Source organism: Dipodomys merriami, unplaced genomic scaffold, assembly GCF_024711535.1.
Source record: "Dipodomys merriami isolate MVZ:Mamm:240054 unplaced genomic scaffold, mDipMer1.0.p SCAF_305, whole genome shotgun sequence".
Classification (NCBI taxonomy): domain Eukaryota; kingdom Metazoa; phylum Chordata; class Mammalia; order Rodentia; family Heteromyidae; genus Dipodomys; species Dipodomys merriami.
Genome location: NW_027204549.1, coordinates 826,691 through 854,223, shown reverse-complemented (window position 1 = coordinate 854,223; position 27,533 = coordinate 826,691). Strand labels below are relative to the sequence as shown.

Here is a 27,533-nt window from a genome sequence, read left to right as displayed (position 1 = left end):
AGCAAGGGCTCCGGAGACAGGGCCCAGGCTGCTGTGTGGCTTTGGAGAATGCCCGGCTCCTAAGCTGAGCCTCCAGGGCCAGGCAGGAAGCTGGGACCCAGCACTTCAGAGAACCCCCCACCCCCTCTCCAGGAGTCTGGGGCTCCCCTGGCTGCTCTCCCCAGGGGAGAAAGCTCTATGCAGGGGGTCGATGGCTCCCCGCACCCCACCCCACTTCCAGCTCTGCCTTGCTCAGGTGTGGCATGGGCGGGGGGGGGGGGTGGGGAGCGCAGGGGGAGGCGCTGAGGGCACGGCCAGCTTTCCTGTGTTGTGTGCAGATCGCCAAACAATGGACCTGCTGTGGGAGGGGCGGAGAGGACCGACCCCACTGCCCTGAGCTCTGAAGCACACACCACCTCCCGCCGCGCTCCTACCATGGACAGAGACCGCAGTGGGGACAGTAAGTGGAGGGGGGGCACTGGGCTGCGGGCCTCTCCTCCCCCCTCTCCCCTCTCTCTTCCTCCTTCCCTCTCTCCCTCTCTCCCTTTGCCGCCTCTGTGGATGACTGGCATCCCACAGCCTCCTCTGTTTTGCCTCTGGATAAGAGAACAGGAAGTCAGTGATCACTCCAAGCCCATCCCTCCCTGATGGGGACCTGCCTCTCCTTCCTTTCTCCAGTGACAGTCCTCACTCGGCCGGAGGGGAATGGGCCCGGGAATCCATCGAGAGCTTGGGAACAGTGTATTGTTCGGTGGTACTGGGACTTGAACTCATTCAAAAGGGGTCATCTCTTGCATTTCTTTTTGGTCTGGGCTGGCCTCAAACTGCAATCCTCCTGATCTCAGCCTCCCAAGTAGCTAGGATTACAGGTGTGAGCTACAGGTGCCTGTCCAGTTGTGAGCAATCTTCAGGACCGTCTTCTAGCCAAGAGCATGCTCATGACCAAATATGAAGCACAGCCCTGATAAGCCCGTCCCGTCGTCATTAGAACAGAATTGCAGTGGCATGCCAGACCGCTATAGACCTAAGGAAGGAAATGGTGTTTTATGAGGAAAAGTTCTATGTTGAGAAAAATAAATGAAAGGAAACTTTTGATCCCTAATTAGGAAAGGCACCCTACTGGGAAGCCAGGGTTCAAGTCTAGATTGTGCTTTAAATTGGCTGTGTGCTCTTGGGGTAAGTCACTTAACTTCTCTGAGCCTCAGTTTCCCCATGGGTAAAAGGAGGTTGGAGCAGGGTACCCATAGCTTATGCCTGTCATCTCAGCTACTCAAGAGGCTGAGGTCTGAAGGTTCAAAGCCAGCCTGAGCAGGAAAGACATGAGACTCTTCCCTCCAATTAACCAGCAAAATGCCAGAAGTGGAGCTGGGGTTCAAGTGGTAGAGCACTAGCCTTGAGCAACAATTCTCAGGGACAGTGCGCAGACCCTGAGTTCAAGCCCCAGGAGGGGCAAGGGGGGGGGGAGGGAGAGAGAGAAAGAGAGCGGCTGGTAGCCGCAGTGCCCTGGAGCAGACCTGGGTTCAGACCCACGCTCTGCCTCCGCCTAATGGCTGTGCGGCTTGAGTCCCTCAACTGTTCTGTCTTGTGTTTGTTCGTCAGAGCGGGGAGCAGAGCTGTGATTTCACACACACAGCATAATGCTGTGTTCTCCCTTCTCTCTCCACAGCCCCCTCCTCCCACATCCGTCCTCCCTTCCTGGTGCAGGGGGTGGGGGGAATCCCGTTCCCATCCCTGAGAAAGGGCCAGGGACCTTGCCCCTCGTACAGCAGATCGCCCGGCTTCCGGATGGCCAGGCTTTCTGGCCTCGTGAGGCCACCGATCATTCCTGCGCTCGTTCTTCTTGGCAAAACAGAGCTTTTATTTTTCCTTTTCTTTATCCTCTGATCGTCTGAATTCCTATTTATAGTTGTGTGGTGCCGAGGATTGATCTCAGAGCCTGTGCTGGCTAGACAGAGCCCTGCCACTTGAGCCACGCCCTCTGTCCTTTTTGCTTTTTAGGTTGCCTTTTGGGTAGTAGTTTACGTGTTTTCCCGGGGGCTAGCCTCACGCTGTGATCTTCCTCCCGAGTAACCGAGATTACAGATGTACACAAACACACCAGTCTTGTTTGATGAGCTGGGGTCTTGCTTGCATCTCTCTCTTTAGAGTGACTACTATGTGTGATGAGGTATATGTAAGCCGTACCATCTTAACCATTTATTTGTGAACAATCCAGCACATTCACATTGCTGTGCGTCCATTACCTGTATCCCCTGCCAGAACAATTTTTTCATCTTGTATAACAGAAGCTCTGTGTCCCTACCCATCCCCCCTTCCTCCTCCTGGACCCCTGGCTCTCCTTTCTGTCTTTATGAATTTGATCCTGGATCTCCTCTTGTGCTTTCTCCACGTGATTCCAGCCACGGGGCCATTTCTGCACCCTGGCTGTGTGCCTTGTGTGTGACGCTCTGTGCACTGCACACTCCTATGTGCCTGTTCGCCAGGCCATCTGAGAGAGGCTGCTGTCCCCCAAAGGGCTCTCAGAGGAGACAGGAAGCTCACTGGCTGGAGTCAGTATTAGGTTTTTAAAAAGAGGTAGCCGAGTAAGAACAGCACCACGCATGTGGTATTCAGTAAGGGGTAGGTTTATTCAGTAGACCTGCTGGGACCAGGCAAAGTTGGCACTCCATGTGGCTGGGAAAGGCCTGGGAAAGAGAGAGAGCTGGGAAAGAGAGAGGAAAGAGAGAGAAAAGAGCTAGAGAAGAGAAGGGAGCTGGGACAGAGAAGAGAAAAGAGCTAGAAAAGAGCTAGAAAAGAGAGCATCTGGGAAAGGTAGGAAAGAGAGAGCTAGGAAAGAGAAGAGAAGGAAAGAGCTGAGAAAGAGCTAGAAAAGAGCAGAGAGAGCAGAGAGAGGGCGTCTGGGCCTGCGCTAGGCCTTATCTAGGGTAAGGGCAGAGAAAGGTGTGGCCACATCAAATTCAGATGTGACCTCAGCAGATGTAGATGTGACCTCTTCCAGGTGTGCCAGTTGCCTAGGTAACGCAGGTACTGAGTGGAGACTTTGCTGGGAGGAGGGTGGAGTCTGCTCGCCATCCAGGAGTGGACCTTACAGTCAGGAGTCCAGCAGGACACCTGCACACTCAAGATGACTCATCTGGAATCTGGGCGGGAAGCATGGATTCCATTGATCTTCTGCGGAGAAGAGAAAGGCATCTTCAAAAGGGAGAGTGAAGCCAGGCGCCGGTGGCTCAGGTCTGTCATCCCAACAGCTCCGGAGGCTGAGATCTGAGGATCATGGTTCAAAGCCAGCCTGGACAGAAAAGACTGTAAGACTCTAATTTCCAATAAAACTACCAGAAAACCAGAAGTGGCACTGTGGCTCAAGTGGTAGAGCGCTAGCCTTGAGCTGAAGAGCTGAGGGACAGCGCCCAAGCCCTGAGTTCAAGCCTCATGACCACCACCACCACCACCACCACCAACAGCAAAGCGAGGGTGAAAGGCTTGCCCATGGTGTCTCTCTGCCTAAGGAAAACCCCTTTCATATGCAGGAAAAAGCAGCTCACACTTGGTGAGCAGAAATAACCAACGTCTTGTCTAATTGTCTTTGCAAAGATTTCCAAGTGACTGCGTGGCATCATTGGGATGATGGCTAAACTAAGCATTCTAAGCATTTATCTCCTCCCTCTCTCCCTCCCTCCTTCCCTCCCTCCCTCCCTTCCCCCCTTCTCTTCTCCCCTCATCTCTGCACGCTGGAGCTGATTGTCCTGGCTACATCCCAGGCTACTATTTTGCTTTTTCTCTGGAAAGAAGCAATGGAGGCAGGGACTACACCAGCCTGGAGAGCCTCAGCTGTCCATACGCAGCTCGGGACAGGCCAGCCCAGCTGGACAGCTGTCCCCCAACCAAACTCAGTCCTGGGGCTATGGGGCCAGAGACACGCCCCGTCTGGACACGCTGTGTCGGGCATTGTGCAGCGTCCAGTGACGCCCGCATTCTTGCGGGCCAGCCTGGGGCCCTTTGTTTTTGCAGGAGGCACGCGGGCCGGATGAGTGCAGCCCCGGAGGCTCGCCCCGCCGCAGAGGTCAGGCTGGCCGTGGATGACGGATGGGGCTTCCAGCTTCCTGACTCATTTTTTCCTCTTCCCATCTCGGTCTGACCCCAGTTATGTGGCACCCACGAGGGAGGGCAGGCCCATCCTAGGGGACGCGGTGGTCTTTGTGTGCCTGAGCCATTCATCAACGTCTTCTGGCATAAAGGGGAATGAAGGGGGGAAGCCCTGGCTTCCGGGAGCCACGCCATTGGCTGAGTATTGATTACTTGCCAAGGACAGGAGACCACGCACACTGACCTATTATGTGGACACAGATACCAGGGTGAGGGTGTAAGACAGGGGTGATGAATGACGGCTCAGGGGCCAAATTCCACCCTCTCACCCTCCCACACCTGTTTACCTGAGAAGCTCTGCATTGGAACAAAGTCCGGCTTCCTCACCAGTGCATTGTGCTCCAAAGACCTCATTGGGAAACAGAGACAGAGACTTCCATGTCCCCATGTCTAAAATAGCTCCATCCGGGCTCTTTATGCAAAACAGCTTTGAATCCCTGGGTCCTTGGTAGCTAATGACTAAAGGCATGTCTGCAAAAGCTGTGGGCCAGGATGTGGGGCCGGGGCTAGGCTCTGGCCCGGCAGGCATAACATCCTGGGTTCAATCCCCGTACCAACAAAGAAAAGACAAAAACAGACAAAGCAAAGTCGTGTGAGAACCAAGGTACAGAGGACACCTGCGGAGGGGAACGTCGGCATCGACACACACGTCGGCAGCCAGCACTATGAACGGCCGGCCGTGGGACCCAGGCCCCTCCCGCAGCCAGGCCTCTGCTGTGGGCCCTGTCCTCAGCTATGGCAGCTCCCCTTCCTTCTCCTTGCTTCTCCTTCTAGCCTTTGTGTCTTCATAAACGTGAAGAACAGGGCATTTTATGAGCATATGTACTGTTGGCATAAAGGTCTTGAGCTTTAAGAGAGACGCCTCCTGGTGGTGGCTCATGCCTGTCATCCTAGCTACCCAGGAGCTGAAATCCGAGGATCGTGGTTCAAAGGAAACTCCTTGACTCTTATCTCCAATAAACCACCAGAAAACTGGAGGTGGTGCTGTGGCTCAAGCGGTAGAGCGCTTGCCCTGAGCTGAGGAGCGCAGGGACAGCACCCAGGCCCAGAGTTCAAGACCCACCACCGACCAACAACAACAAAAAAGAGAGGCGCCTCCTCCCCGCGTGGGAAGGGAGATCTCTGCCCTGCACCCAGGCTTAGATTTCCCCTTTCCGCACGGTCACCAGGGGCATCTGCCCACAGGTGTGCTGGACCTCAGCTTCGAGGCCGAGAGCCCTCTGGCGCCCCCTGCTGAACTCTTGGAAGGCCTGCCTGGCTGCAACTGGCTTCTTCAGGGGGGTCAGTAAGTGTGGGGGTGCTGGCTCCCATAGGGAGGGTGTGCTGGTCCCTGGGGACAGGCCTGGGGAGGACACAGCTGCCCGTTTCCCTGGGGACAGGAGCTGGGTGGGATGGGGAGGAGACATCACCCCTTCCCTGTGCCACCCCCCCCCCCCGGGGTCCGATACCTGGGCGCTGCCCTAGGAATCCGTGTTCACTCAGTCTAGGGATATGAAGTACATTCCTTCTTTAACCCTGCAAATACTGGCTTCACTGAGCTCCCGTCTCATTTCCCTCCCTCTCCTCCAGGACAGCAGGTATTTTTCCCACCTTCCCAGGCCCCAGGGGAGCATCAGGCACCGAAGCCCTGGTCCTTGTTCCTGGCACACAGGTGGGTTTCTGGTTGTGTATCCCCTCCCCAGGAGTCCCCCCATGGGGGTGTCAACCCTGATGGTGCACCAGGATCCCTTGTGGGGGGCCGTGGGGGTCACCCCATCTCCAACACACTGGGCCAGGTTCTGGAGGGGTCTGCAGTGCCCTGAGTTCTTCAGGTTGGCAGCAAAACCAGCACTGGAGACTAGAGTCTGCGAACCGTAGCCTGGGCCAGCCCAGCCCGTGGCCTGTTTTTGTGAGCGGAGCCTTACCCGAGTGTGGTCTGTGGCAGCCTTCACCCTCCAGGGGCCACTTGGTTTGCACAGGCCACGCGTGGCCTGCAAAGCGGAAATACCTTCATCTGGTAGAGGTTCGCCACACCCTGGTCTCCATCTTCAGTGGGGCCGAGCGCCTCTGGGTCTTGACAGGACCTGGGGTAGACCTCAGGTGTCCGGTCAGCTGAGTGGCGTGGCCTGGAGACAGCTTCCCTGTGTCTCCATCCTGCTGCCAGCCACGTGCCACGGCCCCCTGCCAGCCCACCTCCTGTCTCCTGCCACCATGCCGGCTGCACTGGGCAGGGCTGCCAGGCTGTATGGGGAGCAGCCAAGGGCCCTGAAGGCTGCCAGGGGCCAGGGCAGCTCGGAAGGAGTGCGGGGCGCAGGCCTCTCCCTCAAGGGTGTGTTTGGGGCAGGTGGTGTGCTCAGGGAAGAGGAGACTTTGGAGGACGGGTGAGTTCCAGAGGCTCATGTTGGGGACTTGGTAGTAGCCAACAATCTGCCTCCAGTTAGTAGACATGAGAGCCCCGACCTATTCTTGGGTCATCCACTCATGCATGCACAGTGTGGCGGACACAGGAGAGGGTGGACACTGGAGGTAGAGCCTGGCTTGGAAGTGACCGCGGACCGTGTCTTGGCTGGAAACACCTTGTCTTTGCTCTCTGCTCCCTGGCCACCGTGACGTGAGTCGCTTGTTCTACCTCCAGGATGCTCTGCATCACGATGACCCAAAACAACGGAGCTAAGTGGCCGTGAGCCCTGTGAGCCCACGGGCCCTTCCCAGACCCTCGTTTTCTTGGTCCCAGCAGAGCCCCCGTGGTGACGGAGGAGGTGGCCCGGGAAGCCCTTCTCAGCTTCGTGAACTCCAAATGCTGTTACCCCAGCATGACAGCGGGAGACCTTGTCATCCAGGAATTGAGGCAACAGACCCTCTGTAGGGTAAGGGGCTGTGCTGGGGTGGGGGAGTGGGGGGGAGGGGAGGCTGGGGTTCAGTGAGACAGAGACAGGTGCTTGTGTGACAGGCACCAAGAGTCCTGGGATCAGAAATCATTATTCCTCGCTGCAGGGAAATCCCGTTTGTGACACCCAAACCACGTCAGGCTGGCACTCTCCCACTGGAGTCACAGCTCCACTTCTGGCTCTCAAGTGGCTAATTGGAGATACAAGTCTCACTGATTTTCTTGCCTGACCTGGCCTCAAAGCGCAGTCCTTAGATCTCAGCCTCCTGAGAAGCTAGGACTACAGGTGTGAGCTACTGGCTTTGGTTTGTTTTTAGATAGCGTTTATACCTGGTGCTAGCCTGGGACTGCCATCTACATAGCTGGGAATACAAGTCTGAGCCACCATGCCTGGCTTATTTGTTCAGATGGGGGTCTCATGACTTTCTATCCATGCTGACCTTGAACTCAAGACCTTTTGATTCTCAGCCTCCTAAGTTGCTGAGATTACAAGTGTGAGCCACTGTGCCTGGCTAGGACATTTTTTCTAGGTTGCATTTTCAGGTGTCATTCGTACTGTCATCCTCTGATGAGCACACAGGCAGCGCCTAGTGGAGGGAGAGGCCACCTTTAGCTGTGTGACTTGGGGAAAGTCAGCCGACCCCTCTGAGCCTCCCATATCAAAAGAAGATCCAAGTGATGCCCATGATCCCTTCTCTCTCTGAGATCCCGTGGGTGAAGGACTGGGGCTGTAGGAGGCCTCAGGATGTTTGGATGCAGAAATCCACAGAGAGCTGAACTGGCCACGTCCTGGGCTGGCCGAGCACCTGCAGATGGCGTGGTGTATCCAGGGCAGAGCCGCAGTGGTCAGCCTGCTCCAGGCAGCCCGAGGGGCCTGTGTGTGGGAGCCCCGCGGGGTGGGACAGTGCTCTGCCTTGACCCTGGGCTTGTTTCCTTCCGTAGTACCGGCTGGAGACCTTCAGCGAATCTCGGATAAGCGAGTGGGTGTTCCAGCCGTTCACTGGTGAGTGAGATCTGTGCGGCTGGGGGTGTGAGCTGGGGTGGGCAGCTGTCTGGGTGTGTGGCTCAGCCTCTCACTATGACTAAGAGGCCCCTTTGTGCCCAGCCTCAGTTTCCCTGTGGAATGGGGTGGGGTCTTCATCTCCAAGCCTCTCCAGTGCTGATCTGCTCTGTGCTCCCTGTCTGGCAAATCGTTCACAAGAGGCCTGGAGAAGCCCAGCATTTGCCTTCCGCTGCTTCTCTTCGGGGCCAGAGAGCATGGCCTTGGGTGTCTGCCGGCTCCTACCATCCCACAGCACCCCGGAGGCCTAGAGCCCACAGCCCACAGCCTCACCCTTCCATCTTCTCCTGAGCCCCAATTAGGGGCTCCGGTTCTCTGTCTCAGAAACCCCGAGCCATGTCTGCTTTCTGCAGGGCCTCTCAGGTCTATTCTTCTGGGTTCAGCCAGGTGTCTCCTCTTCCAGGAAGACTTGCTGGGTTATTTCTCCCAATGTTCTCTCTCCTCCTACCAGGGCAGATCAGAGCTCTGACAAGGAGTTGGGTGTGGAAGAGGAGGGGTGGGGATGACGATCCCTTGGTGGCTGCCAGCCTTGGGCTGCTATTTTCTCTTTCATTCTCCTACTTGAGATTTTCTCCACCATCCGCGCCATGGTTATCCCCATTGTAGAGTAGAGGTGAGAGACCTGAAGGTCAGAAAGGTTAAGGAATTTGCTGGCAGAGGTGTGGCCATAGACCTAGAAAGTAAAAGAGCCGGACGCCATCCGGGTGTTTACCCCCCCCCGGGTGTGGGCCCCCATGTAACCTCCAGGAGCCCCAGGAACCCACCGAGCACCGGGTGAGTTCCCCCTGCTCCCCTCAGCTGTGCTCACATCCCCCCCTTTCTGCAGACCATGCTGTCGACGGGCCCCAACAGGGCGCCTCTCCTGGCGTTTGGGAGATGGAGGTGCAGATGCCGCCCATGTTTCAGGAAGACACCAGACGGTTCCAAGTGCCTCACTCTGCATTGGTCAAGGTGAGGGGGATCATGGGAGGCCGTATGCTGCGCCACACCACGCCAAAGCACCCCCGATCTAGATCCAGCCTGGGGGCTCCTTCCTTGGGGAAAAGAAGGCCAATGGGGGAACCTACGGAGGGCCCAGGGCCTTTGCAACCGAACACCACAGTTAGGGAAGGAAGTCTCTCATGGCAAAAGGACTGTTCTACTCACCAGCTCCATCCATCATCTACCTACAGGGCTATCATCTATCTATCAATCACTCTACCTGTTTAGCATACCTATCATTTATGTGTCTATTGTATCTATCATCTATCCATCATCTATCTATGTTTCTATCATCTATCAATTTTTGTTTCTATCTATCATTTACATGTCTATATATTTATCTATCATCAATCAACTTATCTGTCTTTTATATCTATCTATGTGTCGATCATCTGTCAGACTATGTGTCATATCTATGTGTCTATTATATCTATCATCTATCTATGTATCTATTAATCAATAGATAATAGCTTGAACTCTGGGCCTGGGCGCTGTCCCTCAGCTCTTTGGCTCAAGGCCAGTGCTCTACCACTTGAGCCACAGCGCCACTTCCGGTTTTCTGGTGGTTCATTGGAGATAAGAGTCTCACCGACATTCCTGCCCAGGCTGGCTTTGAACCATGATTCTCAGATCTCAGCCTCCTGAGTAGCTAGGATGATAGGCGTGAGCCATCAGCTGGCTTAAAACCTTTCAATTCTTTTCTCCAAAGATCTTTCCATCCCATGATTCAGTGCATGCGGCGGCTCGCTCCGTGTCGGTGTCTGTGTGCAGGCTGTGCTAGAGGACCAGGTCCCAGAGCAGCCTGGGTGGGTGTGGGGAGAGTCACTGCCACTCCATGGCTGGCCATGGGGTCCTGGATCTGCCTTCCTCCCGTGCATCCCTGTGTCCCCCCCTCCCCCCCGTCCATCCTGTCTCTCCCAGAAGCAGCTCTTCTGTTTGGGGTCACGACATCATGGGGGTGGGGGACCCGCCTGGGACACTAGATGCCAGGAGAGCTCTTGGCTTTCAGGACTGTCACAAATGCCACGGGCGTGGCCGTTACAAGTGCAGCGTCTGCCACGGGGCTGGCACGGTGAGTCACGGGTGGGCAGCGGGTGGGGGAGTCCCCCTGGGGGGCATGGTGGATGGGGGGGCGGGGAAAGAGGCCTGGGCCCCAGTCACTCATGGTGAGCGCCCAGGCAAGTCGTCCCCCGTCCTGAGCCTCCAGTTTCCCATCTGACATGGGGAGGCGGGTGCGCGTGAGAGTGTAGCTTCTGCGCTCTTCCCTTTGCCATCTCCTGCTGAGCGCTAAGCCCTTGGGGTCCCCCCACACCCTGGCCCAGGACCCCCTTTGGTGTGTGCGTGCGTGTGCGTGTGTGTGTGTGTGTGTGTGTGTATGTGTGTGTGTGTGTGTGTGTGTGTAGATCCTGGGCCCTGAACTCTGGGCCTGGGCGCTGTCCCTCAGCTGAAGGGCGCTCCACCACTTGAGCCACAGCGCCACTTCCTCGCTTGGCTTCTTTTGCTCATGGCTGGCACTTTGCCACTTGATTTCTGCCTCCACTGCCTACGTTTTGCTGGTTCCTTGGAGATGACAGTCTCCAGATTTTGTGTGCCCCCCACTGGCTTTGAACCAGGCTCCTCAGATCTAGGCCTCCTGAGCAGCTCGCGTGGCAGGTGCGGGCCACCAGGGCCCAGCAGAGGCAGTTCTGGAAGCTCTGCGGAGGTGTCCGGGCCTGTCCTTGCTGCTGGCCGACCTGCCCCGGGCGGGCCTTGGCTTATGGTTGCTCGCTCCAGCCTCTGCCTGTGGTCCTCTGGCTCCTTCCCCAGAGCCTTTTGTATCCTCACCACGGCTGTGAGTCACGGGAACCAGGACCCTGGCTTCTCTGAGGTCCTGTGGCCCCGTCTAACCTAAGCATGCTAGTAAAGAGTGCTTCCCAGCAGGTCCCTTCCAGAGAGGTTCCAGGGCACTTGCCTTGGGCTGATTTTGAATCCAGACCAGCACAGGGGCCTAAGCAGATCTCCAGGCCTTTTGGGGCCTCAGCCTTCGCAGAAACCAACCAACCAACCACACCTTCAGGGTGGGAACCATCCTAGAATCCAGGCTAACTCCTCCCTGGCCTTGGCTCTCCAGACTCGAGCTGCACCACACTGCCCCCTGCTGTCCAAAACCACCTCTCCCAGGCCCTGCCCTCCCCATCCCCAGTCTGGCTGTGTGCAGCCCCTCTCTCCGGTCCTCCCGCTGTGGTGGAATCATCCAGGCTTGGGACACCCTTGGCCTGGCTTCCAGGGAGCCAGTGGCAGAGGCAGTGTGGGTCCGCAGGTTCGATGTCCATCCTGCAGCAGAGCCAGGAGCAAAGCGGGGCAGGTCCGGAGGTGTCACATGTGCTCTGGATCCCACAGACGCAGGTAGGTGCGGGTCTTGCAGCCCACGGCGGGCGGGTGGGAGGGGGGGGGTTCTTCTTGTCCCAAGGCCTGGCATTTCTGGATTTTATGGGCAGTGACCAAGCCACCTCTACGGGTCAGGTGCAGAGAGGAAGAGAGTGGGGAAGGAGCTAGGAGAAGGACCCTGCCCATATAGCAGGGTCTGCATGAGGAAGAATCAAGGAAAATTGATTGACAAGAGCAACATCCTATCTCTGCTCAGGATTTGGGACCAGTGAGCTACTGCAGTTTGTAAACGCCTCCTCTCACACATGTACACACTTTTACCGTGACGGCAAACCGCGGGGCGTAGAACAGCTCACCGCCGGGTTGGTTGGTGATCCTTTGGCCCAGACGCTCAGCCTGAGTCCTTCATTGGTTGCCATCTGCCTTCCGCCGTGATTGATGAGGGAGGTCTTTAGTTGGGAAAGAAACTGAGACTTATTTCATTTGCGAGTAAAAGGAACCCCACTGAAGCTGACTTTGACCACAGAGCAAAACAACAAAATAGCAAGCCTGTCTACAGGTTCTACACACGGGAAAAATCGAGGGGGATATGTATGTATATTGGCTTCAGGTACAGCTGGATCCAGGTGTTTAAATAATGTCACAGGCTGGAATGGTGGAAGGGACCACTGATAGTTTCAATCCAGTAACCCCTCCTTTCCTGATCATTCTAGCAAGCCCTTCTTGGAAGGGTCCCATGGTGTTTATTTGGGTCCTGTGTCCATCTTTGTACTGACTGCCATTGCTAGGGCCAGGGATAAGACCGTGGACCAGCTCGAGCTAGACACAGAGGGAGGGATGGTTAGGTGGGGGGAGAGCCACCATGGGAAGGAGGGGATGAACAGATAAACACAATGGCCGGCCACCCCGCTGAGCGAGCACCTTCCCGTGGGAGGAGGGCTTGGGGGTGGGACTGATCTGAGGAGCCCTGGCCCTCAGGTGCTGCACGTGCTCGGGGCGGGGCCACAGGACGTGTGGCACCTGCAAGGGGGAGCGGAAGCTGCTGCACTTCGTCCAGCTGGTCATCATGTGGTAAGTGCCGGCCTGGGCCTGGGCGAGGGGGCCGGGCCTGACACCACAGCAACTCTCCCTGGTATGGGGGGCTGTGGGGTCTCAGGGAGGGTGAAGAGCTCCCTGAAGAGGAGCTGGGGGTAAGGTGGAGGCTGAGGATGGCCTTCGGAACACGTGGACCTGAGTTCAGGTTCTGCCAGCACTGCCTATAAGAGCAGCAATCACCCATTGCGGGCAGCGATGGGTAGGAATGTCGGTGGTGTCCTCCCTCATCTCCAGACGTGAAGGCCCTGTGCTGTGCCTGCTGCCTGGCTGAGGGGCACGTCCCCTCCCCTCGGAGGTGGGATCGGGTCCATCCAGGGGCTGCGTGGCCTGCGTGGCCTGTGTGGCCTGTGTGGCCTGCGTGGCCGTTGGCGTCTAGATCTCCAGGTGTGGTGGGGGGCTTCAGCCCCAGCTCCCACCGTGTCCCTCACGTAGTCTCCAGCCCAGGTGTGCGGGATCCCAGCCCCGCCTTCCCACCTGGCACACTGGTCTCTTCTCCCAGGAAGAACAGCCTGTTTGAGTTTGTGTCTGGGCGTCAGCTTCGGTGCCCCGCGGAGCTGCTAGCGAAGGCCAAGGGAGAAAACCTCTTCCGGGACGAAAACACCACGGTGAGGAGGTGTCTTAGAAGATGGGGACCCCGGGGCCCCTGCCCTGGGCTGTCCTTGGTCTGGAGCTGGAAGTGGGTGAGGCCAGAGCCGTCCAGGCAAGGAAGAGGCTGCTCCTCTCTCTTCCACCACAGACGTGGAGAGCTTTGCCCACGTGCCAGGCCTGGACTGGGTCCGTGGGTACCATATAAAATGTCTGCCCCTCATGGCGGTCCCGCCTGGTGAAGGAGAGAAAGAGGCCGTGTGTTAGGGTGATGGTGGTACCAGGGTGATGGAGACGGGCTGGGTCAGGAGGCCCGGGGTGCTGGGGCGGGCTGGGGGGAAGGCAGGCCTCTCTGTGGAAATGCCCACAGCGTAGTCGGGGAGTGGATTGTGTGGGTCCTGAGCAGGGGCGGGGATGGGGGGGGGCGTTGGAAGGGCAGAGGCTCCCACGGCAGACGGAAATGAGCTGGCAGAGTCTGGAGCTCTGGCAACCAGAAGTCAGCCACCAGACCACTTTTCCAGGCCCATGGCTAGAACCCTGGCCCAGTGTTTGTGTTTGCCAGTGAAGTTCCATGGGAACCCAGTCCCACTTTCTTTTTGTTCAAGAACAGATTGCGATCACCTTCTTTTTAAACGTTTATTATCTTCAAGTAGTTGTACAAAGGAGGCGCCACTTAACATAGCAGTTTATGGGTACAATGCACATTGAGCAGCGTCACCCCCTTCCACATTCTCGCCCCCTCTTAGATACACCCCTCCATTACTTTTCTTAATTTTGTGGTATAGACAATGAATTCCTTTTTTCTAATTTTATTTTACTGTAAAGGTGCTGGGCAGAGGGTTACAGTCATGACTAAGGCAGTGGGTACACCACTTGTTGGTCATTGTTACCCTTCCCTTGTTGTCATCCCACTATCCCTCCCCTCCCCCACCAACAATGAATTCTTAACTGTGTTCTCCTACTTTCCCCCCTTCATTTGTCTGCCCCACCCCCCTTGTGCTCGCCCTCTTGCAAATACCCCTATCCTGACACTGATTTTGTTGGGTTCTGACCTAGTCTTTCTAAAAAAATTAAACTATTTGAGCTCCCCCGAGTCTATTATACTTCAGTTAATTCATTTGTAACCACCTGCATATTATACTTCAGTTAATTCATTTGTAACCACCTGCATACTACCTACAGATTTATAAGCACATTCTATCTACCACAAGTGAGGGAAAACAGGCAACCTGTGTTTCTCAGGGTCTGGCTTATGTCACTTAATACAATTTTCCCCAAGTCCTTCCATTTCCTTACAAATGGTACAATATCATTCTTCCTGATAGATGAATAAAATTCCATTGTACATTGTATACTCATTTTCTTGTTCCATTCACTCATTGAGAGCATTTGGGCTGATTCCATATCTTGGCTATGCTAAACAATGCTGTAATGCACATAGTTGTGCTGGTGGCTTTATTGTAACCTTGTTTGTGCTCTACTGGATTTGTGCCCAGGAGTGGGATTGCTGGGTACTAAGGTAGTTCTATGTTTATTCTTTTGAGGAACCTCCATATTGCCTTCCAGAGTGGTTGCACAAGTTTGCATTTCCACCCACAGTGTAGTAGCATTCTCTTTTAGCTATATCCTTGCCAGCATCTGTTGGGTTCTTTGTGGGTCAGTGCCTGACATCCTTGGGCAGTTTTGATGTGGAAAACAGAAGTTGGCTCTTTCCTGCTGTCCATGTACAGCAGCTAGTGCATCCACATCCACAGGGCCCACTGTGTATGTACAGAGCTGTGGGTTTCCCCTCCCCCCACGAACCACTGCGCATGTGCAAAACTGTTAGGAGTACACCCACAGGGCCCACTGAGCATGTGCAGAGAGCTGTGTGTCCACACCTGAGCGACTGTAAGTCCACTGCGCATGTGTACGTGCAGAACTGTGCAGCTACACCCACACGGATCACTGGGCATGTGCAGAGGGCTGTGGTGTCCTGAGCAGTATTTCCTGACAGAGTAGGCCCGTGCAAGGTTTTCTGGGGATTATGGGCTCCGTTTCTGATTATGGCACCCTGCCCCTTGTGAGAGAATCCTGGGCTCAGAAGGTGTGCGCTCAGGGTCTGCAGAGGCAGAGCACATGCCCCAGCCACAGTGTGCTCAGGGAGTGAGGGGGGTCCTTCTCTTCCTCTGGGGCTGAGAAGGTGTCTGTGTCTGTCTCCTGCAGGTGTACCCCATTGTGGACTTCCCCCTACGGGACATCTCTCTGGCCTCCCAGAGGGGCATCGCGGAGCATGGAGCTTCTGTGGCCTCCAGGGCCCGCGTCCTGCAGCAGGTGAGCTGGACAGGGATTGGGCCTGGGCGGTTGAAAGCCGAGGCCCCTGGGGTTGGACTGTACCTGCTTCCCCTGGTCATGGGAAAGGGTGATGCTGTCTCTCAGCCTGGGGCCTCTTTCCTGAGAATGTCAGGGCTGAGGAGAGCAGAGGGGAGTGGGACCCAGTGTGAGGTGGCGGAGGGTAGAAAGCCCGGGAGCAGGAGGCCGCAGCGGCCTGCGTTGTGATTCTGAGAGGCAGGAAGCTATTGGTAGTTTCTAGTGTCTTTTTTATTCAGCTCCCTGATGTTCACACAGGAGAATGAAAAGGTGAGATTCAAGCTAAAACACAGGCAGCCTCTGGCCATCTTTGTTCCCACCCCCCTGGTTTGGGCGGCTTATCCTGATGGCCACCAGGTGGCGGCAGTGCTCACAGTTTTTCCAGGCCTTCCAGCCCTTGTTGGCTGGGGGTCTCAGAGCCTGGGGTGTAAATGTACTTTCCCAGCTCTTCGTATTGGTTGAGCAGGAACCCAGGGCATGATGGGAAAAGAAGAAGCTTTTAAGCGGGAACACAGAGCATTATGGGAAGAAGAAGCGCCATCGACAGGCCGGCCACCTGTTGTCTCCCACATGTTGTGTCTGCCATTTCTTATTCCTGTCTTCTGAGGAGACCTAACTCTCCTTCACGGGGACAGCCACCCCTCAGCCTCCCAGACTTTCTGCATTCAGGTTTTTATACAAAACCTCCATAGCACAAGTCTCACAAGGCTAAGAACACTATTTATGGCTGATTGATTGACGGGAGGCTGTCTTCCTGGAGTCAAATCCAAATTCCTGACTTTTCCTCTGCCTGACAAGAGGCCCAGAGAGGGGAGGAAATGGCCAGGGTCAGACAGCCTCTCTAGCAATGGAAAAAGCTAGCTCAGGCCTGAAGGGAGCAGCCCCAGCGGGGGTGGGTGAAGGAACTAGGGCCCTTTCGTTGGAGCCACACATCATGGAGATGTTTACCTACCAGGTTGGCACCTGCTTCTCAGACGCACCCTCCATTGAGGTATTAGATGCTTTCTTCCTCTCTGTGGGCCCAATGTTCTTGTCTGTGAAATGAGGGGCACGAGGCTTGTCTTGGCGTGGAACTGAAGAGCTCAGGTTTCTGTAGTAGAGTATGGGATGAGGATAGGTTGCCCAGAGAGAGCAAAGGCCAGGCCTGCAGAAAGTTCCAGGGAGGTGTAACTTCCCAGGAGTCATGTTCCTGCATCACCAGTGTAGAATTCTTGCTAACCACACAGCAGCCTGGAATGCTAATAGAGATGGGGTCTCTGTGGGAGCCCTGGGCTCTCCCTTGAGGTGAGGCTGGGGTGCAGTGTTCAGGGCCATGTGAGTTGGTCAGGCTGTGGACCACTGCTCAGAGAAGGGGATGGAGAAGGAGGGATTTAAGATGTCTCTGTGGAAAGGTGGGGGGGGGAGTTCAGTGAGCCCATGGGCCTCAGTATCCCCAGCTTTTGAAGAAAAATGAACATCAGAGAGACATTTTGCAAGGTAGGTCATGATGGTGGTAGTGAGAGAGGTCTTAGATGATAGCTAGACATAACCCACCAGCCCTCCAAGTTTGTATGGCGTCGTATTTTATCTTTTTCTTGTGCTGATACCAAGGCTTGAACTCAGGGCCTCTGGCTCTCACCTGACTTTGCCTCTCAGGGCTGGTGCTCTACGCTTGAGCCACAGCTTCACTTCTCACTTTTGGCTAGTTAGTTGGCAATAACTGTCTTTTGGATTTATCTGCCCAGGCTGGCTTTGGACTGTGATCCTCAGAGCTCAGCTTCCTGTGTAGCTAGGCTTCTAAGCACGAACCATCAGCGCTCAGTTTTAATGTTTCATCTTAAAACTTCAATTCAAAATTTGTCAAGCACGCCATTCTGTCTCGGTGGTGGTTTTGAAAGATGTTTAAAGTGGGTATCCTGTGCCTTCCTGCAGCACCTTGCTTAGAAATAAATTCTCCTAGAAGACCTGGTCTTTGGCTGGTGGCTTCCTGGAGCTTTCTGGGGGAGGTCCATGGCCCCACTAGCTGAAACTACAAGCAGATAGTGGCTAAAGGAGTCAGTTTAGCCCAGAGCCTAGGCTTCAGGAAGGAGCATAGTAGGAGATTGGGGACCAAGTGTGCCAACAACTCCAGATTTCCTATCAACTCGGCAGCATGCGCGTTATTCTGCAGGCAGTAAGGAGCTGCAGAGGATTCTTGAGCCGGTGAAATGCCTCAAAGGAACACTGAAGTGTTTTTGGCCATTTGTCTCCTCAGCGCCAGACCATTGAGCTGATCCCCCTCACGGAAGTTCATTACCAGTACCACGGGAAGACGCATGTCTACTACATCTATGGCACCGACCACCAGGTGTACGCAGTAGACCACCCTGAACGGTACTGCTGTGGCTGCATGATCATCTGATGGGTGTGGCTGTCTCCAGGGCCCGCCAAGGGGACATCTTCACTTGTGGTTGACTGCCCTGGATGATTCCCCTTGGCAGTCTTTCCAGAAAAATCAGCTCATCATTTATCAAGATGCAATTCTGTGCAGAGCTGGTTTGATGGACTCCATCTTTCATCTGCAAGAATTCACCTGGATGCATTCCTTTAGAACAAGTGAGAAGCCATTTCAATTGCAGGCAGCGCCTCTGGTCTCTGAGCTCAGGCCGGGTCCAGTGGGTGCTTCCATGGTGTCCGCCTGGCTCAGCTGTGATGTCTTCCTGTGTGCATCTCCTGTTGGGCTGAGCACTGGGGAAATGGCAGAAGATGCACACCGATGGGCCGTCACCCAATAGCAAGGCTCTCCTGGCCTTCCATGACTGCCGGCCTCTCACTGATGGGGAATGCTCATTCCACACCAGGCTCGTGGGTTACTCCTTCACGCAGTGCACACTCTCCTTTGGCATTCAGTCCTATTCTTTGGCTCCTCCCCCCGCCCCCCGCCACGGACACCTTGTTTGAAATGCCCTCAGATCTCCCTCTTCCTTTCAATTTTTCTGTGGGCTCCTTACAGCTTCTTGTGGGGTCATGGCTCAGCATTTACAGATTAAATCTTGTACTTACAACTCCTCCCCCAAGTTTCTTCTACTTTCTCCATTCTATGGGAAAATTGTACAGAACTGGGTTCTCTCTAAAGCTTATTCTAGCAGAAAAAGGAATTGTCATGTGCGTGAAGCTGACAGCCAGTGGCCCGTGTGCACTGTTGGTTTGTGAACCCACAGAGAGATTCTGGCTGGAGAGAAGAGCTTGCACGGGGCAGTGGAGCAGCAGGAAAGGAAAGATGCTGTGAGTTCCCCCCATTCCCCACCCCTGTACGGGTGCCCAGCTCAGGTAGTTCTGGCAAAATCCCAGGTGGATCTGACAGCTGATAACCATTGCGGGGTTTTTCTGTTGGGTCAGGGTTGATGGCCTTTCCTCCAGTCAGGATATGACTTAATTTGCTACTGTCATGTCTTCCTCTTGCTCTGGGCTGATGTGGACGTTGCTATATGGCCATAGGCTCAGTAAAGTCTGTGGGGCAGAGAAGAGCACAGAAAGCCATACTTCTAACTGGATTGTCTATAAGGACTAGGTCCCAGCCTGGTTCAGGTATGCTTTAGAACAACATTACACTCCAGTACCTTCCTCTTTTTATTTTGCCAGTCCTGGGGCTTGTACTTGGGCCTGGATGCTGTCCCTGAGCTTTCTTTGCTCAAGGCCAGCGCTCTACCACTTGAGCCACAGTACTATGGAGTGGTTTATTGGAGATAAGAGTCTCATAGAGTTTCCTGCCTGGGCTAGCTTTGAACTGTGATCCTCAGATCTCAGCCTCCTGAGTAGCTAGTGTCATAGGGGTGAGCCACTGGTGCCCGGTTTTTCTTCTTTCTTTATTGCTCTGCCAGAAGAGAATCCTAGTGACACCCTCCTCTTTTTTTCTTTGTGCTGGTTCTGGTGATTGAACATAGAACTTGGATGCTGTCTCTGAGCTTTGTACTCAAGGCTAGCACTCTAACACTTGAGCCACAGCTTTACTAATGGGTTTCTGGTGGTTAATTGGAGGTAAGAGTCTCATTGAGCCAGACGCTGGTGGCTCACACCCGTAATCTTAGCTACTCAGGAGGCTGAGATCTGAGGATTGCAGTTCAAAGCCAGCCTGGGCAGGAAAGTCCATGAGACTCTTATCTCCAATAAACCACTAGAAAACTGGAAGTGGCGCTGTGGCTCAAGGGGTAGAGTGCTTGCCTTGAGCTGAAGAGCACAAGGACAGTGCCCAAGCCCAGAGTTCAAGCTCCACGACCAGAAAAAAAAAAAAAAAGAGTCTCATGGATTTTCCTGCTCTGGCTGACTTTGAACCACAATCCTCAGATCTCAGTCTCTCCAGTAGCTAGGATGACAGGTGTGAGTCATGTAGCTTTGTTTTTCACTAGCTACTGGGTGTGGTGATCACTGAGGCAAAATAGGTGAGACAAACAACTTGAAGGATTGTAGCGTCTCAGCTATCTTGTTAGCGCTATTGGACCGGGGACTCCTGGGAGAGTATAAGGTACTCTCCAGGTGTGTCTGTGAGGCATCTCCTCAGAGGACTCTGGGAGGGGAGACCTCCCGCAACACGAGAGCACCATCTGTTAGGCTGGTGCCCTGGTGAATGACAGGGGGAAGGAAGCCAGCCTGCATGGGTGTGCCGCTCCCTGCTCCCTGGCTGCCACAAGCCAGTGGCCGCCTCTGCCTCGAGTCTCCCATGCTGACGTTCAGCCTCCCCTCAGGGCCCAGCCACGGGCCAGCCACTCATGGCCTGAATTCAGAAACGGTGAGCCCAACAGCTCTCCACTCCTGTAAGTGGCTCTGCAGGCATTTTCCCGGGAAGGAGACGTCTGAAGGACACAGGAGGAAAGGTCTAGTAGGGGCCACGGTTCCACAGGCCTCAGTCCACGGTCAGCTGGCTGCATCATTCAGGTCTGAGGGGAAGTGGGGCAGACCAGCTCACCTCACAGGGGACGCGTGGCCGGGGTTAAGACAGAACGCAGCCAGGGGCAAGATCTGAGATCAGAGACCTGGTCTCAGGGACCTGCTTTTATTTTTGGTGATACTGGGGTTTGAACTCGGGGCCTTGTGCTTGCTTAGCTTGTGATCTACACCTTCTCCCTGCTCAGCGTGGTAGAGTGCTAGCCTTGAGTGAAAGTGCTCAGGGACAGTGCCGAGTCCCTGACAAAAACACAATCAAAAAGCAAGGCAGGACTTTCAGGGTCTGGGATGCAGGATGGGTCACCAGTGTGTCCTCTCTGGCCAGAGCCTGGCCAGGGTCAGGTCACCGTGTGGCCTCACATACCTCTGCTTGCCGCGGTGCCCCTGTGCTAGGGACTTGCACCGCCGTGAGGGCGGAGGGCGTGCTGCGCGCTCTCAGGCGTTAGCTGCCGGTCACAGGGGCCTCAGGCAGGACGTGGGTGGGAGACCCGAACCTCGGCATCGCAGGGAGGAAGTTCCTGCACAGACTCTGAGGCCTTGTCACCAGGCAAGGAGCCCCAACACCTGTTAGCCAGAGAACATCAGAATGCAGAGTCCCAGTCTCCACCTCTAGGGTTTTGGGGTGATGGTGGCTGAGTCTCCGTAGTTTTAGCCAGGGTTTTCAGAGGACTGGTATGCACCACCGGAGCAGGAAATTATAATCAAGAGTTGACCAATGGAATCTGAAGCCTCAGCCTGTATTAGTTAGCTTTGTGTTATTGCAACATGATACTCAAGGCAACGAACTTTATGAAAAGGCAAGGGTTATTTAGCTTGGAGTTTGGAGGCTCAAAGCCCTAGTCTGGGCAAATGGTGGGGATGGGAAAGGATGTCACATTTGTTTGACATTTCATGAGGACAGTAGATAGGAATGGCCTTAAACTGGACAGAGAGACAGAGACAGACACACAGAGAGACATACGCAGACAGACACATGTACAGAGTGAGAGAGAGTCTCACGTAGCCTTCTTCCCACTGTGAAGCATGTCTGGACCTTGGGTGGACAGTAGCCCAGCCTTGAGTTTCAATGTGAAACTAACTCATGGTGGACAGGTACCCGGCCAGCCTCCATTCCTTTGTCTGTGAGATGGGCATCATCCCTGCCTACCTGGCAGGGCTGCCTCAGGACCACCTATGACCTTCAGCCTGGAAGCCTGTTTGCAAATCAAAGCAATAATGGCCAACCAAACTTCTGATGGGGAGCAGGCAAGCAAGCTGGTGGTCCACAGGACTCCCTGTGCTCATGATTCTGTCCAGCAGGTGGCAGCAGACATGCGCGCATGTGTCCTGTCAGGATGGGTCCTTTCTTGCTGAATCTAGCTGGGTCTTTACTCACACTTCTCAGGTCCTGGAACCATGTTGTAAGAACAAGGCCCTAACTCTTCACAGCCACTGTATGCAACAAGGATTGCTTTTGTTTCCATTTTGCAGATGAGAAGATTAAGTCCCACCAGGAGGATACTCCCCAGGGCTTGACAGGAGGCAGGGCTTGCAGGGCAGGGCCTGCATGGGACAGGTGTGTGTGTGCAGGCCAGGCAGTTTCTGCCTGGAGGTGGGCCAGCCCGTCTCATTGGACAGGAGTTTGGGGCCCGCCTTGCTATGCCCTGGGGCTGCCTTGGCTGCTTGGCCAGGTGGGCTGAGTCCAGGGAACCTTTGTCAGCCACTATCTTTGGGTTGGAAGTACCCATGACTTCCCGTTTATGTCCCTGCCCAGAGCAAGGAGAGTTTGTGTGTGTATGTGTGTGTGTGTGTGTGTGTGTGTGTGTGTGTGTGTGTGTGTGTGTGTGTGTGTGTGTGTTCGTGTTGGTACAAGAACCTCACTCCCCAGTGTTGTTCATCCATCCCCAGGAACTTAGCTCATCTGAAAACAGGGGATGTTTGCAGGCTGTGTGGAGATATGGGAGCACTTGGAGGAGGGCTTAGTGTACCAAGCATTCAGCACTTGGGACTACAGACCCAGAGTAGTTGTCTTGGAAATTCACCGTGAGACTTAAATACTTAAACGAGATGATGCCTGGTGTGGAATAGGTGTTCACGAGCAGGTTTCTGTTTCATTTTATCTTGTATTTAATAGAATTCTTCCTATTAAATATACCCTAGCTCCGAGGGGAAGGCTAGATTCCTTTCCTCATTTGAAAAATATTGAAACAGATGTTGAAAAGAATTTAAAAAAACCCAACAAACCAACAACTCCCAAATGCCTTGCTTCAGGTTTCCCAAAGAGTAAGCATAAAGACCATGAGTGAAGTTTAAAATGTTTGGGCTCAAAATCCCACATCCTCCTCCAGCTTCCATGAATTCCTTCCCAGGGAGAAGGCATCAAAGCTTTCTTCCAACTGTCCTGTTATGTATGGACACAGCCTCTTGAACTACACCAGCAGCTGGAGAGGGAGAGGGAGAGGGAGAGAGAGACAGACAGACAGAGACACAGAGACAAAGACAGACAGAGACAGAGGGACACAGACACAGATGCAGACAGACAGAGACATCTGGTCTACCATGCAAGGGTGCAGGAAGGTAGCCATCTTCTCCATTGTAGAAGTCTCCATGGGCCCATCACTGGCTCCTGGTCATGCTGGTGTCCCAGTCGCCCAGCACTGTGAGAAGCCAATTTCCATAGATGCTCCCCATCCATGCTATTTTGTTGCAGCTGCCAAAATGCCTTCTGAAGCCTGGCTGTATCTGCCCTCTCTCTGTGATCATCTGTGCAGTCCTCTGAGGCCCGTGTCAAAATGACCAAGTTCCTGTTCAACCTCATGCAGTGGCTTGGGCCAAAGCTGGGTCCTGGCCCCTCTGTTCTCCAGTGTGGAGTAGGAGAGCCCTGCTGCAGGCCTGTGGAGGCTTGGGGTATCTCAGGAAGCACCCTCCATCTGCTTTGCCCTTCCTCCCTGTTCTGGCCACCCTGGCAGCTCCAGGTGTGCAAGAGGGCCAGCCTCCAACTGTGGCCTTTGTCTCTCCCCCCCAACCCCCACTGATGTCTCCCACCAGCCACTGTGGCTTGAGTCCAGCACCGATCCATTCACTTTTCACCGCCAGGGCTGGCTTGGGACTTCCTGCGTACCTGGCCTGCTGCACAATCTCTGGCTTTCCTGAGTCCCATTCCCTCTTCCATCTCAGACCTGCAGGGTGTAGTCATCTGTCCACCGTGTGCTGCGCGAGGGGTCCTGCCCACCCTGCCGCTGCCTCCTGGCAGGTGTGCAGACGTGCTGCTGACACCACCACAGGGAGAGGAGCAATACCCCCCGAGGCTTTAGGATGCTTGGTCGTAAGCAGCACGAACCCAGACACTGGGCTGATGCTGTGGCGTACCCACAGCTGGCAAGTCTGGGCGGGGCTCTAGCTCTAACACTGCTGGAAACACTTTTCTCTCCACTTCTCCAACTTATGGGGGCCCTTTCAGCACCCCTGTAACCAAGGCCATGCAGCCCACAATGGAGACTTGTTGGACCCAACATTGAGGCTGGCTTGGGCCAGCCTGGAATCAGCATTGTGACCTTTCCATGAGCTGAAAGATTGGGGATCTGTGGATGCGTCTGGGCCAGGAAGCCTGAGAGGCTGGTTCCCTTGGGGGAAAATGCAGCTGCCACTTACAGAGGGGGTAAGAGACTCAGGAAGCTGAACAATGAACCACCAGGGCAGTATCAGAGCTGACCTCTCACTGCCAGGCAGTGCTCAAGGCCGCAGAAGAACCTGGAGGGGAACCAAGGAGGGGTTCGTTGCTCTGACTGTGCCTGGGTGGGTGGCAGGCTCTGGTTACATCCTTCAGGGCCCAGCTGCTTTTTCTATGGGGCCTCCACTTCCCTCTCCCCGGGTGTGGCATGCTGCCTCTTAGGATGAGTGAATGGGGACAGGGCCAGGCTGTCGATGACATCGTGGTCTCCCTGAGACCCCATTGTACAGTCATGGACAGGTAGCCTACTGTCTGTGGTTGACGGGGGGGGGGCATGAGGGAATCCAATGCTGGCTGAGGACAGATCGGATCCGATTATAGAAATCTGAAAAGCTTCCCTGGCTCAGAGCATCTGTTTTTTTCTTTTTTCTTATTCCCCCAGCTTGGCTCAGAGAATGTTTTCTCAAAGAAAGATCCACACAGCGCAGCGGCCCCCCTCAGCTACACCATGCCCCCCCACCCCCCGTTTTGCACCAGAGCCTGGCTCTGTAGATGCAGCAAATGGTCCACAAAGGGATGGGATTTGTCTCGACAGACACGTGTTTATCCAGATCAATCAGGGGAAATGATTATTATTATTTGCAATGCTCCCCAAACAGGGTTTTGCAGCTAATAAGGATTTGAGGCTGTGCAGCCCAAATGACAAGAACTGTGAAAAGAGCTGAGAAAGCTGTCTGCCAGATTGTCTCTTGGGAAGATTGCTGAATGCTTTGGAAGAAATGCTGGGAGGGCCCTGGGACGGGAGGGCAGGCTGCTCTCCAGACGGCTTGGCGTAATTAAGGAGGGCGAAGTTCAAAGTGGAGGAGGGAGCAGCAGAGCGAAGGCCTCTGTGGAAGATGGGCAGCAGAGAGGGGTCTAAGAAAGGGAGCTAACAGGGCTTAGGGAGGGGGGGATCCCGGGTCCTGGCCATGGACGCTTCAGACACATTGTAGAAACTACTAAGAAACCCGTGTGTGTGTGTGTGTGTGTGTGTGTGTGTGTGTGTGTGTGTGTGTGTGTGTGTGTGTCTGTGTGTGTCTGTGTGTGTGTGTGTGTGTGTGTGTGTGTGTGTGTTTTGATCTGTTCTACTTAAAATTTCTGATCCACCTTGAACCTTCTCTACTTTGGTCCATGCCTATCTGGAAGGCTATCTTCACAGATATCCCATATTCTCTGGCTTCCTTTGGCTTTGACCAATGAGAAGCTTCCTTTCACTTTGACCAATGAGAAGCCTCCATTGGCTTTGGCCAATGAGGGGCTTCAGTTGGGTTTGGCTGACACAGTTCCAGGTGTGGTTAATGGAGAGGGCTACACACTGGATGTCTGTGTGTTCCTGTTCCCCAATTCTTCTGGTGAAATCCTAAACTCTGGTAGTTTGGTATTGGCAAATGGAGCCTTTAGGAGTAATTTGGCGATGAGGGTGAGGACCAGTGCCCTGTATAGAGTTTGGGAAGGCCTCTTTTCAAGGCCTTGACTCCACTCACAGGTCCTGGCCACATCCCGACATCCTGCCTCCATGGATGTTAAAGAGGAGTCCAGTCTTCATTTTGGGCAGAAGACGGAGGTGACAATGACACATGATGGTGGTGACCATGCAGGGTGATAATGAGGGGGACAGTGATGAGTGAGGACACTCCTGCTGGTGGCGCTGATGGTCACAAGGATTAGGGATGGGGTTGGTAAGTGGAATCAGAGAAACAACGTCAATGATGGTTTCTAGAATTTCGGGCTAGGTGATTGTGATTAGGGAGCCCATATAAAAAAGAAGCGAGATGCCCATTGTCCTGTGCTGTTGCCGCGCTGGTTCCAGTGTGCCATGGCTGCTGCCCCGTCGGCGCTGACCCACCCTGGGTGCAACCTCTGAATCTGGGAGGGCTCCAGGCTGGGCCCCGTGAGCTCAAGAGCTCTGTGTTAAGTCCGTCTCTAGTTCTTACCCCTGGGCAGAGTATCTGGGCTATGTTTACTTTGTCCTGTTGGGTGTATGTGGCTAGAGGACTGGAAGCAAGCAAGATCAAGCCAGGAGCAATAGGCCCCCCACACCTGAGATCTGACATCTCTTTGGTTAGGGGGAAATAAAAAAGAACACAGGCTGGCCTTCGAGGAGGTCGGCACTGAAGATGTGCTGGCTGCGAGGTTATCTCTCCCTGACAGACCCGTCAAGCTTGCAGGGGAATATGGAAAATGTAGCTGATTCCGGGTTCCCATGCCGCTGAGGACCAGGCCCCGGATGGCCCGTGGCTCCCTCATGGTGCACGGTGAGAAGTCCTGCCTCAGTTGACAGGCTGTGGTGTCACACACCATGTGTCTCCCATCCAGGGCCTGGGCAAACGGACAATGACAGGTGACCCAGGTAAAAATTAGCTCCTGGCTCATCAGCTTGGCTTCTGTGGGCAGGCGCACAGGGCTGCTATTTCGGGATGTGTCTGAGCAGCTGGGCCTGGGCCGACTCCTCTCAGGGACGCTTGAGTCACACGGGCAGATGTGTGCGGGGTGTCACCACGGTGCAGGTGCAGCAGCCGCAGCTCCAGAGGCCACCAGGCAGGCAGTGAGGGGAGCAGGAGCCCCTCCATCTCTAGGAGCCTCAGCAGAGGGACCCCTTCCCCGGGAAGGAGGCAAAATCAGCCCACTGTTCTGGAAGGTTCCTGGGAAGACAGAGGCGCAGCCTGTCTGCAGCAGTGCTCATGAGCACGCTGTCCCCCTCCCTGCCCTGCCTGGTGGCAGTACGCTCACCGGGGCCTCCAGGAAGACTCAGCAACACGACTGGAGTGCTGGGCACCATGGCTGCCTCTGCGAAACAGCCCTGACCTGCAAGAGTTCTCCACCTACCTCGGCAGGGATGCTCAAGAGAGCCACCGGATGTCCATTCCCCACCCCCGGCCCAATCTCCAATCATCAAAAATGTTAAACGCATGCAAGAACAGAGCCCACCTCCCACCCCACCTCCATCCGGTTCAACCTAGATCAAGAATGTGCAAGGTTGAGCTTGCCCCATCTGTGATCACCAGCTGTATTAAAGTGGGTTGATTTGTCCAGGGATTCACACATTCACTCATTTGGGATCAGCTTCCTCTCTTACCATGTCTCCATCTTTTCTCCTGTGTCCCCTCACTTGTAATCACCCCTACAGGGGCATTTGGGATCAGGTGTTAGGAGCCCCTGAACTCTGGGTACTGTCTGCTTAGTGAACTCCCTTCAACTGCTCAGAGACTGTGCATTTTCTTCCTCTTTAGGAATTTCTGTTCTCAGCAAATTGTGATTTATAGAGGCAAGAAATGGGAAATTGTGGGGTGCACAGGCCTCCTGGGTGCTTCTCAGCCCATGGGGCTGCTGTGTCTAAGACTTTGACTCTAGGTAGGAGGGGACCTAAGCATTAGCCTCAGTTTTGCAATTGCTCTGTGAACCTGGCCAACTCACTTAACCTCTCTGGTCTCCAGAGTCCTTCCAAAAGAAATGTCTTCACTTACCATTGCCCACCTTCCTTTCCTTTCCTTCTATCCTTCCTTCCTTCCTCCCATCCTTTC

General features: G+C 54.6%; 1 protein-coding gene across 1 annotated transcript; it reads left to right on the top strand.

Annotated features, from left to right (window-relative positions):
• Positions 1-414: 414 nt before the first annotated feature.
• Positions 415-18,399, top strand: LOC138840878 (protein SSUH2 homolog). Its single transcript, XM_070041271.1, has 12 exons — positions 415-439; positions 5,308-5,403; positions 5,692-5,773; positions 6,836-6,968; positions 7,931-7,991; positions 8,875-8,999; positions 10,039-10,101; positions 11,329-11,414; positions 12,375-12,467; positions 12,991-13,096; positions 15,282-15,389; positions 17,659-18,399. Exons 1-12 carry the CDS (start codon positions 415-417, stop codon positions 17,803-17,805), a joined length of 1,125 nt encoding a protein of 374 aa, XP_069897372.1. The 3' UTR covers positions 17,806-18,399.
• Positions 18,400-27,533: the final 9,134 nt, after the last annotated feature.